The sequence below is a fragment of the Copadichromis virginalis genome, linkage group LG23 (genome assembly GCF_057382275.1).
Source record: "Copadichromis virginalis isolate Kocher_CV1m ecotype Utaka linkage group LG23, C_Virginalis_male_GT1.1, whole genome shotgun sequence".
In the NCBI taxonomy this organism is placed as follows: domain Eukaryota; kingdom Metazoa; phylum Chordata; class Actinopteri; order Cichliformes; family Cichlidae; genus Copadichromis; species Copadichromis virginalis.
In genome coordinates this window covers 3,219,779-3,233,189 of record NC_140639.1, presented here as the reverse complement: position 1 = coordinate 3,233,189, position 13,411 = coordinate 3,219,779, and the positions used below count along the sequence as shown (strand labels likewise).

Below are 13,411 nucleotides of genomic sequence, written 5' to 3'. Positions count from 1 at the left end.
TCTGCATCTAAAGGACAAAGGTCACTCTTTCAAGGATGCCACTGTTCACATTTTGGACAGAGAAGATGGTTTGAAAGAGGAGTGAAAGAAGCCATCTAATGATGATGATGTATACTTTATTGGTCCCCCCCTGGGGAAATTCCTCTCTGCATTTAACCCATTCACTCAGTGAAGCAGTGGGCAGCCACTGGGCGCCCGGGGAGCAGTATATAAGGTCGGTACCTTGCTCAGAGGTACCTCAGGGTTGCCGTTGAATGGATTTGAACCCTAAACCTTCCGATCATGGGGTCACCACCCTACCTACTGAGATGTCCCTGCCCCCATCTATGTCCACTGTGAGCGACCACCTTTGAACAGAGGCGGTGACTTACGACACCAACTGTCTGCCATCTATAATCCAGTTTTGAGATCCCTGGGGGCATAGCTGGACTGGCCTGATGGTGATTTTTCGTTTTTATGGGCCGACGTTTTTTTGTTTGTTTGTTTTTTTGTAACGTTATAAACAATGAAAGGTGGATTGGTCAATTGGTCATGATTGACTCTGGGCTGGAACAATTACAGCCGATAATGTTGAACTTTAAAGTTCCGTATTTAGGTGTAAAGGAACGCAATTTGCCCCAAACTTCAGCTAGAATGAAAAAAAAGACACAAAGCTGGAGTTATTCTGCGTCTTTACACTGCACTGCTGCCTGTTCTTCTCTCATTTTCTCCCCCTCCCTCTCCTGTTGCTACTTCAATCATGAAACTGATCAATGATCAGCTGATTGGCTTTTCTGTAGTAAGTCCCGTCTCTCTTGTTTGTTTATCGCCCACTTTGCACCAGAAAGAAGAAACCAGCGGACGTCGCGCTAAACAACAGCAGCACGTTTAAGCTTGATCAGCTGTTGTTAGAATTTATTTAACATTACTTTCTAGTATCAGCTGATGTTTGCTGGATCCACAGCCGTAAAGGGGCTGGTCATGATATCGGTTTGGTGAGAGGGAAACATGAAGATGAAACCAGGAGATGTCCTTACTGAATCATCAGAGCTGAATAGGTGATGGAGAAACAGGTTTACCTTTTAGGTGACATGAATGAGTTGAAGGGAAGTTATGAACTGTTTCTGAGAGACAAATAACACCAGGATCCTTTTCTACGTAGCTGACAGCTGGTAACTGTACAGGGGCGGGTCTAGCAAAGTTTTGCCAGGGGTGCAGGTAGGGCATTAACAGGGAGAGGGGGGCACAAGGAAATACTTTTCTTTCTTATTATTATTTAAAATCTCTCGCTTTTATTAAATAATTATCTGAATCTTACAACCAAAGTGATCATCTGATGTAAAATGTATAGAAATCCATTATTGTATTTAGTCAACATTAAGTCTAATATACCCTAGTAAGCTATAGTACTTTTTCCTTTGAGGAGGTACCATGTGTGCAGTCTGCAATTCTGTTGAAGAAAGATGTTGAATCTATTTAATTACTGTAGAAAAATAATTGGTTTCTGTGCATTTGTTTTACCCTGGCAAAAGATGAAAGTTGATTACGTCGATTAAGCATCATGAGGCGGAGGATGGGGGGTGGTTCCCTATTTTTTTGCTGGGAGTTGGCAACCCTGCTAGTTAGGTATATGTAATTATTGATCAGGTTGTTTGATATTTCCGGTAGGTACTGTTTAAAATACCAGAATTGGGAGGATGGTGTAGGTTTAAGTTTTTTAGATACATATACACCAACAAGATAGTGTACAACACTGTCACACCAGCATTTGTTTTCATAGGCTTTATGGCTTTTCCTATAATACCTGGTGGGCTGGTCTATCGTCAAAATGCCCAGGCTGATTTTTTTGTCCCAGTCCAGTCCTGCCTGGGGGGCCACTCCTACAGGGGTTAAATCTGGGACTCTCCACCATTTGATCCTAGAGTTGAAGAAGCTTCTCAGATGAGAGGTGAAACATCTTCAAGCAACTTAACGAAGTCCAGACGCTTTTCTTTCCAAGCTCCTTAGACCATTCATGAAAGACAAAAACTCTCCATTCATGTCGCACTTAAAATAGTGTTTGAGCTGAAGTCTAGGTGTTTATTTTGCAATAGGAATTTTACTGTCTCTGACTGTTCGAGTGGTTAATTTGATTGATAGATTTGTCCTTCAGATGTAACTAACAGTAATAACTAAAGGTAATAATGCACTTATTGTTAAAGAGGCAAGAGAAATTTCACTGGTGTGTAGTGAAATTCAAATCAAAACATGTGATCAACTATTTGTCACGGCGGGGTGCGCCGATGTGTGTGGAAACAGGACCCAAAAGCAGATGACGACGAGGAGTAGTAAGGTTTTAACGGAAAAGTGATCCTTTAATGATAACGGCAAGGAAAAACCAGGAAACCAAAGCAAACTGTCAAAACACTAAGAAACAAAACACTAAGAGGTACTAAGACCAAAAACTATAACTATAACTGTGGTGGAAACTAACAGGCTAAGACTAAGGCTATAACTGTAACTCTGGTGAGATAAACAGACGACCCGACAATGGCATGCAGAAAACAAAGGGCTTAAATACATACAAGAGGTGATCAGGGGAAGTGGAGACACATGGGGGAACAGCTGACTGACATAAACCTAATGACAGGACCAGGAGAGGAAAGCTAAATACAATGAACAAAGAACACATGACACTGTCAGAATAAAACAGGAAAAACTAAAACTAAACATGACAACACAAACTTAACAGACCTAATACGTGATGAATAATACAAAACCCCAAAACATAGAAAACCCAGGAACAATAACCAATAACTGCCCAAACTAAAGGCAAATAGGAAATAACACAAAACCTAATCACATATCAAAAATGAGAAAAATACAAAAAGAACTCAGAGCGCTGGGTCGGAGACCCAGCCTGTGATACTATTAATCTTGTCATTTTTTTCCTTAAACCTTGAACTGGTAATAAGATCACAAGTGCTGGCAGTTTCTAATGACGTGGGGTTACGCAGATTTCATAATTCTTCGGTGTCAGAGTGAGCCCAAAGCGGTAGTCCATATCAGGCTTCACCCCGGCAGGCATGGAGAATGTGAAGTGCTGCATGAAGGAGGTGAAGAAGAGGAAAAGCTCCATCTTGGCCAGGTTCTCTCCAAGACACACCCGCTTACCTGAGACAAGACACTGACATTAGTCCTAGATTTCCTTTGGATGACTGTGCACAGATTAGTTGCCGATTTTATAGAAGGACCTACGATCCCTTTTTGTCCTTCACTAATCATCTCTTCAACAGCACAGTGTATACTTAAAGAGGCTGCTGAAAAATCTTGCACAGACATTAATAAAATATCTACAGAGTCGTTCCTTACCAAGAGAGAAAGGCAGAAAAGCTGCTCGTTTCACAAACTTGCACTCCTCATTCAGAAAGTGATTTGGATTGAAGGTGTGAGGCGTCTCCCACTCTTTCTTGTCAAACAGCACAGATGTCAAATTGGGAATTACTATAACTCCCTGGCAATTGGAATAATAATAAATAAAACACACAAAATGAAATATGACATAAACCATGTTTGTCTTTTACTGAAAATTGGTTTGAGCAATGACCTTTGGGACTGTGTAGCCCCCCAGCTCGACATCTCTGTTGGTGACATGCGGCACGCCAAGAGGAGCTATGTTTCCAATCCTCTGGATCTCATGGATAACAGCATCAGTGTAAGGCAGGTTTGCACGGTCCTCCATTGAAGGCTGTCTGGACTCTCCAATCTCTCTGTCTATCTCAGCCTGTACCTTTTCTGTGCAAAAGACAAAAGAAAACAGTATTTCAGCAATGAAATTTACAGCGTAGTGCAACAGCGTTGATTATTAAAGAGATTTGTGCACCATTGCACAATACATTATACATCTAAAGCTCTCAGTCCTGGTGCTACTGGATCTAAGCGCAGCCTTTGATACAGTAGACCACGCTATTCTTTTAAACAGACTGAAACACATGGTGGGCCTCTCTGGTGCTGTACACAGCTGGTTCACTTCCTGTCTCTCTGACAGAACTTTTATGGTGAGTATGGATACATGCTCCTCTAAGATCCATAAAATGACATGTGGTGTGCCTCAAGGGTCGGTTCTAGGCCCTGTACTTTTTAATTTGTATATGCTCCCTCTCGGCGGTGTCATCAGGAGGCATGGAGTGAACTTCCACAGTTACGCTGATGACACGCAGCTGTACATCTCCGTGTCTCCTGATGACACCAGACAAATGGATGCCCTCTTTAACTGTATCTTGGATATAAGATCTTGGATGGCAGAAAACTTTTTACAGCTTAACCAGGACAAAACTGAAGTTTTAATTGTCGGTCCTGAGGCTCAGAGAGAGAAACTCTTGTCTAAATTAGAGGCATTTTCACTATGTCCTTCGCTACAAGTGAAAAACCTGGGTGTTATTTTTGACTCTGAGCTTGGTTTTATCCCACATATTAAACATGTAACTAAAATTGGATTTTATCATCTAAAAATTATAGCCAGAGTCCGCCCTATTCTCTCTCGGGCCAACACGGAGATGCTGATGCATGCTTTTATTACCAGTCGCATTGATTACTGTAATGCCCTGCTCTCTGGTCTTCCTAAGAAGAATATTTCAACTTTACAACTCTTGCAAAACTCGGCAGCTCGTGTGCTGACGAAGACCAGAGGGCGGGCCCACATTACACCGGTTTTAGAATCGCTGCACTGGCTCCCCGTGTGTTTCAGGATCGATTTTAAAGTTCTTTTATTGGTTTTTAAATGTCTTAATGGTCTTGGGCCTTCTTATCTCTCAGATCTGCTTTTACCATACGAACCCTCGCGGACCCTGAGGTCCTCTGGTACTGGCCTTTTGATTGTCCCTAAAGTCAGGACACATACTCACGGAGAGGCAGCGTTTCAGTGGTATGGTCCTCGTCTGTGGAACAGCCTGCCGGAGGAGCTCAGGGCCGCAGAGAACGTACATGTTTTTAAGAACAGGCTCAAGACCACCTTTTTAATTTAGCTTTTACTTAGCGTTTATTTATTTTATGCTTATTTATTCTATCCTGTTATTCTATTATTATTTAAGGATTTACCTAATATTTGTTTGATTTTATTCTTATTCATTTTTTAATCTTCTTATTCTATTTATATTTATATTGTATCCTGTTCTTATTTATTTTATCATTTTACCCTATATATATTGTATTGCGTCATATCTCCAGTGTTTCCTCGGAGGGCGCTCTCTGCACCGGGGCTGTGATTGACCGTGGCTGCTGGGTCTCTGGGGTCCTCTCAGCCTGGCTGGGGGGCTCCTTTGCCTCCCTCCTGCTGTGTGCCCAGCCTGGAGGCTGCGGTCTGTGACCGGCTCTCAGTGCAGACGGCTCCCTGTTATAGTGTTTCCTCACTTGGCTCATGCGAGCCCAGCCCAATTTTTACTCTTTAAGTGTGCGCGTGTGTGTATGTGTGTGTGGGTGGGGGGATATATGTGTATTGAGAGTGTGGGGAGTGAGTTGGAGGGTGGGGTGGGCTGCTTTTAACTATGTAAAGCACTTTGTGCTACATTTTCTCTGTATGAAAAGTGCTTTATAAATAAAGATTGATTGATTGATTGATTAAAAAGCTGAGTATAACCTGGAAATAGTAAAGTTTACACTTAAGAAATTATGACCAGAATGTTCCTTTAGTGCCACACATGTCCAGATTATTTAATAAAAACAGAGAGCTTTCCAGGCCTGGTCAATACTCTTACCCTGAATCTCAGGATATTTTGCCATGTAGAGGAAAGCCCAACGCAGGGTGGTGGATGTGGTTTCAGATCCAGCCGCAAAAAGATCCAAAACACAAATAACCAGATTTTCCTCATCAAAAGTGTTGTCGTCCTGCCCCTTATTCTGAAAATACATGCAAACACACATTTTAAAACATTGGAAATGATTTAAAAAAGTGCCTTTATTGGCAGTGTTACCTGAATTACATGGCAATTTATAATGGCAAATTAAGCCTAATCTCCTACCATTTGAATCTCACTGAGGTAACAATCAATGTAGTCACGTGTTTCTGAGGGATCCCAGGTCTTCTTGTGCTCATTTAGCTCTACTCGTATGAAATCCTTCACTTCATTCCACATCTGCCCGACACTCTGATGTGGACCTGGTAAACGTCTCATCAGTACAGGAAATGCATTGTAGATCTACAAACGGAAACAGATTGGAACAATACATTCACGTTAGTGCAAATGCCATGCCTCAGTCTAAATAAACTACTGGAAAGTACAGCACCAGTCAAAAGTTTGGTTAATAATACAGAACCAGACTCAGGGAGGGGCAGCCAAAAAAGTGGACATATTATAAGAGTTTTATTAAGTCATATTTCCACTTTGTGATCCAAAGGTCCCAAAATTTTGTATGCTATACATTTTTCTTATGAATTGAATATTAACTGCAAACTCAAACTCAATCATTTTATAGGTTTCTGAATAAAATACATGTTTTTTCTTAAAGTTCTGATGGTGGAGAGACATGCTGGGAAAAAGATTACTTGTTCTTTCTAACCTTTTGTGGAAAATGTGTGCTAAGCTGTTAACTAAGCAACAATTTGGTTTTTGGCAACAGTGTTGCGGGATTTCTAATCATGCTTACCAAGCAAAATAAAACAGTGGTGGTCAAAAGAAAGAGGAAGAGACAAGACTCCAGGATGAATATAGCATCATGACTTTGGATTTGAGCATTGCTGTCAGTGATTTTGCTGAGTACAAAACCTAAAAGATAAAGTTCTGATTGGGGGAATCGTTTGTCTTTGTGTGTGTGTGTGTTTTTTTAAAGTGTTTTTCTTTATTGCTAGTGTAAAAATGTGTCCATCAATATAAAACCTCTATAGCTTCATCTATACAGTTTGGATATTCTCTCCTACTCTGCATGTCACTGCTCAGTGTTAATTTCCTGTTTGTTATCACCTCTTTTCTCGCCTAAAAGGTGACTATTTTTCTTTTACTGCGTCAGACACTTCAGTACGTATGCTTCTAGTAGTGAGGAGACTTAATATTAATAAACTTTACATACCTGTGTTGAAAAAGATCATTCACTGACATTTAAAAAAAACATTCCTGTAAGGAATAAATGGCAGAGCTGTGGCCCGTGAATTTAGGATGTGATCAGTATATTTAAATGCTGTACCTGTCCCCAAATGGAGCCTTCAATCTGGAATCCTTTATCAAACAGTTGCATCATTTTAATGAACTTCTCTTCACTGTACTCAAAGCGATGGCCAAACACCAGGGAGCAGATGATGTTGGAGACAGCATTGTTAAGGATGAGGTGTGGATCGAATGGCTTACCTCCAGAATAGAAGAGAAACTTTTATGTAAATTTATGTGAATCTGTTCATTCTAAAAGTCTTACCGTGAAATAAGCACGTACCTTTATAGCTTCTGATGTTTTTTGCACAATATGTAAATTCATCCAGGACCACAGATTCAAGTGACTTCTTGCCAAATCCAAACTGTCTAAGGGTCGAAAGTGCAAAGCGTCTCTGCTGCTTCCAGAGGTTTCCACTACTGGCAATGACACCTGATCAGAAAAAGAGCAGGGACAGCAAACTTCTCAACTATAAAAAAGAAGGTTGTGTTTTAGGACTATATAACCACTTCTCTATTCTTATCCCTAACTCCTTTCTTAAAGTTAAATTTGAAGCAACCAAACCGAGAGTCTTTGGGCAAACCAGAATAATACAACTGGTTCTGGGTAAGGCCAAAAACCTTAAAAGTTTAAACTATCAAACTTTGTATCTGTGTTGATCTTTAGTACCCTTACCTAGTCTGTGTGCTCTATCAATCTGTAAAGGAAGGTCCGGGCGGTCCGCCAGGCTGTCTCCCTGCGTCACTAGAGCTTCTTTCAGAATATCAAACCCGTTTAAAACCACCATCCGTTCCTGTCCCATCCGTAGACTGTACACATTTCCATATCTCTCTGCTAACTGGCAAAGGATTTATCAAAGAAGATACACACAAGGCTTGAGATGAAAATATGAGTTAATAAGTAAAATTTTAAGATTCACAGGTACCTGTGTCATACTCTCATGGGCCCTGTTCTGATCTATAGTGAATAGGTTGCCCATAATTGGAAGACCCCGGGGTCCTGGAGGATAGCCTGCTGGCCGACGATTCTTAATATAGTCTGCAGTGATGATGAAAACTGCAGCGAAGAGCAGCAGACTCTTGAGATCCCAGGAAACATAGGTTCCAATTACAGAAATGATTGAATCCATTCTGTAAATACAGTCACTGTACGTGGGTACGATTTCTCCTGTAAGACAGATGACTCAGTCTGAGAGTAGGCAACAAGTGCTATCACTGCAGTGAGGGCGAAGCTCAGTATTACTATCACTTGGTAAAGCAAATAAAGTTTACTCTGAACTCTGGCCTTATTTCATGGAGAAAAAAGGATGTGAAAAACATTTTTAATCTAGGTTGCTAAAATCAAGTATTGTTGCTCAACAGTAGAGAATCTTTTTGGCTTGAGGGTGGCTTGATTAGATTTAAGAAATAGCCAAACTTTAATACTTCAGTTCTTATTTTTACCACTTTAAAACTGCTATCTTTGGGGCAACACTAACATACACAGAAAAAAAAATGCTCATTGGAATCTTGAAAATGAGTTTGTAGTTTTGCCATTTGACAGAGTGGAAGATGTGAGATTTTTAAAGCCTTGCATGATCATAAAACGACATGTTTTCACAACCAACCATGGTCAAATCTGCGTTTCTTCAAGGCTGACTTTTAAATGTACCAAAACTAAAATCCTGTTTCCATTCCATGAGAACTTTGCTTGGTTTGTATTTGCCATTAAGCTTTCATTTCAGAAGAGTTCTGGGAAAGCCAGTGGTGTTCTTCTCACCTTATTTAACAAACTAACTCTATTTCATATTGTTGAAACAGGAAAGCAACTCAGATGACCCATTTGAAGCAAAAAACTCTAAAGGGAACAAAGGAAGAACAAAGTACTCAAAAAAGGGCTTTAAGAACGTGGCCAAATTCATAATGTAGTACCACTTCCTAACACACGATGGTAGTATAGAGTGTAACAATTTTTAAGTCGTCGTGCATTAAAAATTTGGCTCATGTTTCAAATGAATGAATTGCATTATCTGTTATATGGGTTTAAAAACAAATAAGTGGCTTTGTAATGTGCACCTTGCGTTCACATCTTAAAACTGATAAAACTCGGATATCCTACCCTCGGGGGAAGTAGATGATTAACTTCAAAATAAAACATATGTCATTTAAATAAATACTTGGAACTTTCAATGTAAAACGTCTGTGAGTCGAGGCGAAACTTTGGCATGTTTGCGTATCGAGCAAAAAAAAGGATTCCAAGTTCTATTCCAAGTTCAGGCAATGATCGAAGAGCAGTTTGATTTTGAAAGTTAAGCAACCGGAAGTGTTTGCCTTCGTTAGCTTATTAGCTCGTATGACCTGGTGTGTCCTCCAATAGCTGAGATTTGACAGCTAGCTGATTCAAGGATAAGACCAGATCATGGTTTTCGAGGAGAAAAGGATCACGAACGGAGAACCAGAGGTTCTTAGTATTTGTTACAGATACGATTTCGTAAGCTAGTGACGTTTGACGTTCAGCTTATAGGCTAATACACCGAGGCTAACTACGATGCATCCTTAGTTGACATTAGCCAACCTCTCTATACATCTCTGTTCAGAATAAGATTAACGGTTAATTAACGCAGTAGAATCAAATCGCAGTCAGTGATAATAATGACGGACTAACTGGTGAAGATGAATCGATACAAAAGCAATTGATAACAATTTCTCGAGGGTGGTAGTTTATTGGTGTTATTAATTTGGTCTTGTGTATTTCAGGAGGAGGAAGAAGAGGAAGAGATGGTGGTATGTTAATTAAATAACCTTAACAGAATCAAAGTATGTTAATATATCCCATTATGACTGATGGTTTTATTTTGGTCTTTACTGAACAAAACCAATTTAAAAAAACAAAAAGTGATAATTTACTTTGTCATTTGATATTTGAAAAAAATGTGTGGCAGTTTTCCCGTATATAAAAAGAAAACAAAAACAAACCACCCACTTCATGGATTTTTTTTTTTCTTTCCAAATGGACTTTCCTTTTTTCCTCAGCTATATGGCATTGCACTCATTTGGACACTGACACTGGCATATGTGTCTCTTATTGAAAGCCAGTTGCTTTGAGTGTTAAACTTTCTCCTTCAGGATCCTATTGAATCACTGCGGCAGAAGTGTGCGGAGACAGAACACTGCATTCACAACTGGGAACGTCTGGAGCATTGTGAGACCAGAGTTGGCTCCCGGTCTTCAACGGAGGAGGACTGTACCGAGGAGCTGTTTGACTTCCTACATGCTCGAGACCACTGTGTAAGTGTGCCGTTAGGCAGCTGTACCAGACAGAAAGACTAAAAAAAAAACACTGACAAAAGAGCAGGTGTTCTCAGTCCCTCGTTTCTTTATGTTTTGTTTTCAAAGAGTCGATGTCAAGTGGCTTTATTGTCACGTCAACCATGTGCTGTGGTACAGTACACAGTGAAGTGAGACAGCATTCCTCCAAGACCATGGTGCTATGTATAACATATAACAGACAATCAACAGAGGACTACATAAAGTGCAAGTGTACAAAAATTGCAAAATAAAGAAAACAAAACAAAAACGGTGCAATAGAAAAGTGCAACAATGACAGTGGGTTGTGCTAAAAGACTGAGCATTTTACAAACAGTAACTTAAAAAAGGCATGTGTGTATGAGATTTTGCAGATAAGTGCTTGATATAGAGTGTGTGTGTGTGTGTGTGTGTGTGTGTGTGTGTGTGTGTGTGTGTGTGTGTGTGTGTGTGTGTTCTGTTTTCGGTTTTATTTGTCATATGCAAGTTAGCACAGGGTCAACATTGCAATGAAATGTGTTTGATGAGCAGCAGTCACTCAGTAGCATGATACAGTAGGAGAAAATATAATAAAATAAAATAATAAAAAAAAGAGTAAGGAGCAAAATATTAGAGAGACATGGTAAAAGAGAAAAGATGACTAAATATATATGTATCTATAAATATATGTACACTAGTGATTAAATAAGAAAATCTTGAAAAGAAATATGACGGGAGGGCAGATGGGATATTGCACAGGAATGAGCAGCAGAAAATTACAGTATTGCACTTTTAAATATAAATATCAATAACAATAAAGTGAAGTGACCAGTGCAGTTTAAACAGAGTACTTGTGAAGCTGCAGGGTAGCTTCTGAGTGCTGTGTTGTGTGTTTAAGTGTTGTGGTTGATGTGTCGTATGGCTTCGTAAAAACTGTTTTTAAGTCTGGTGTGTGTGTGTGTGTGTGTGTGTGTGTGTGTGTGTGTGTGTCAGTCCAGTCACTGAGTGTTCAGGAGTCTGAAAAATCAAAGTGAGGGTGTCAGAATCTTTCAAGTGATTTTGAGCAGTAGTTCTCAAAGCCCTTTCAGTAAGTATTGGGAGTTATTAAAAGTTACTTAAAGAAATTATAGAAAACCTTGCCTAACAGAGTTCAGGCTGTGTTGAATAATAAAGGTGGGCATACCTAAGTTTGACTTTGAAGTTTGTTAGAATTGTAAAAACTGTTCTTTTATCATAATAAATGCTAATAGCTGCTTAGGCTGTCTTATTATTTAATAGAAAATAAATAACAACCCCCAAAGTTGTTGTTACTTTAAGAATGCTCTTGGAGGAATTTTTAAATCTTTAGACAGTGTTTCCACCTCCACTGTCTGTCTCAAGAACTGCTGTTCTCCAGTTTCAAGTTGATCTATAACCAATTGTAGTTGATTGAGCAATCTGGATTGTGATAATAAACTAAACTAATAAATAGACCTGGCCTTTGGTTTTATGACTGAGCTCCATGTTTTGCTCTGTATGAGTGCAAACCTGAAAGTGAGTGGTATTATGATGTGTAAAGTAGGACTGCTTTTACTCTTGAAGACATTTTTGATCTCCTGAAGGCTTAGATAAATGTGACTGAAGGGAGATTTTTATCAGAAATCATAGAGATAATCATCATTACATTTTTACTCAACATTTGCAAGCAAAGCTGCAGTCCCTCATACATGAAGTTAACTTTAGCTTACCATGGCAATATGACACACCTTTATCTGGCAGTTGCCAACATAAGAGCAACATATACAAGAAACTATCCATTTGTATGGCCTACATGTAAGAGCAGTAACTTAAGTGATATGAAATGTCTGTGTTGTTTGTTTGCACTGATGAATTATTTGTTGTATGTCTTCTCTACAGGTGGCACATAAATTGTTCCATTCTGTCAAATGAAGCTCTCAGTAACTGACCACTGGCTAATGGCTTTCTTCACATATTGTATTGTAAGAAGAACTTGGAGTAAAATACATCCATTTGTGGATCTACTGTATGTTGTAACTTGAAGTGTATACATTATCTGCTCATGTAAAAAAGTATTTAACATGTCTGAGTCAACATTTCATTAAAGATGATGACTTAAACATCTTACCATCTGCCCCATGGTGATTTTTTTTTTTTAAATATATATTTTTTTACAATATGATAAAATCTCTGCTTTTCTACAGTCACTGGTAAATACTTGCTGAAATGTTCTTTCAGCAAGCCAGCTCCGCCAACAAGTCAACTACTGATATCCCAACTATGATGGCCACATCAGTTCTGTTTTACACAAACAGTGGTGCCGCTGTTCTGACAAAACGTCCTACTTTGGCAAAACGTCCTGCTGTAAGTAGTTTATGCACATTTCTGCTGTCAGTAGGTATGACGGTTTGCCACTGAACTTTGCCCATCAGAGTATGCTTGTAGCTTATAATTATAAAGCCAGGACGGGTTGCCACTAAATTTTAGCTGTTAAAGTATGCTTGTACGTCACATTTGAAAAGGTAGGACAGTTTGGCACTTAATTTTACGTTAGTAGCTTATATTTGCATAGGTATGACGGTTCGCCACTGAATTTCGTGTTGTGCGCATGCGTAGAAACAACGGGTAGGATTGTTTGTCAGGTAGGATGGATTCCCAGAACACCGCCGCAGCTCCATGCCATTCATACCACTTTTGAGAGCACAAGTACTTGCTGCTGTATTCTCCACCAGTTAGACAAAATCAAGGAGAAGTCAACCCCAGAAGCAAAGAAATCACTTTTTTTTTTTTTTTTTTTTTCCAGGTCTCTTTTTTTTTTCTTTTTTTTTTTCAAACTATTGCAGTAACTTTATCTGCATTGCCTTTGAATGTCTGAGCTTCTGTATTGTTATATCATCAAAATCCTGGCAAAAAAATGTAATGAATCTACAGTACAGTAAAGGTTAATGATTAAACCTTCACTTAAAAAGCATCTCTAGACCCAGCAGTCTTAGCTAATTATAGGCCAATCTCCAACCTTCCTTTATATCAAACATCCTTGAAAGAGTAGTTGTCAA

General features: G+C 39.3%; 2 protein-coding genes across 2 annotated transcripts; one reads left to right on the top strand and one right to left on the bottom strand.

Annotated features, from left to right (window-relative positions):
- Positions 1-2,307: 2,307 nt before the first annotated feature.
- Positions 2,308-8,894, bottom strand: LOC146679980 (cytochrome P450 2J6-like). The gene is made up of 10 exons (XM_085449469.1): positions 8,854-8,894; positions 8,021-8,262; positions 7,771-7,933; positions 7,378-7,527; positions 7,135-7,295; positions 5,976-6,152; positions 5,712-5,853; positions 3,566-3,753; positions 3,331-3,472; positions 2,308-3,132 (listed from the first exon to the last, which is right to left on the bottom strand). The coding sequence occupies exons 2-10, from the start codon at positions 8,222-8,224 to the stop codon at positions 2,954-2,956; spliced, it is 1,506 nt and encodes a 501-aa protein (XP_085305595.1). The 5' UTR covers positions 8,225-8,262; positions 8,854-8,894; the 3' UTR covers positions 2,308-2,953.
- Positions 8,895-9,355: 461 nt separating this feature from the next.
- Positions 9,356-12,482, top strand: uqcrh (ubiquinol-cytochrome c reductase hinge protein). The gene is made up of 4 exons (XM_085449470.1): positions 9,356-9,534; positions 9,831-9,857; positions 10,200-10,361; positions 12,255-12,482. The coding sequence occupies exons 1-4, from the start codon at positions 9,493-9,495 to the stop codon at positions 12,285-12,287; spliced, it is 264 nt and encodes an 87-aa protein (XP_085305596.1). The 5' UTR covers positions 9,356-9,492; the 3' UTR covers positions 12,288-12,482.
- Positions 12,483-13,411: the final 929 nt, after the last annotated feature.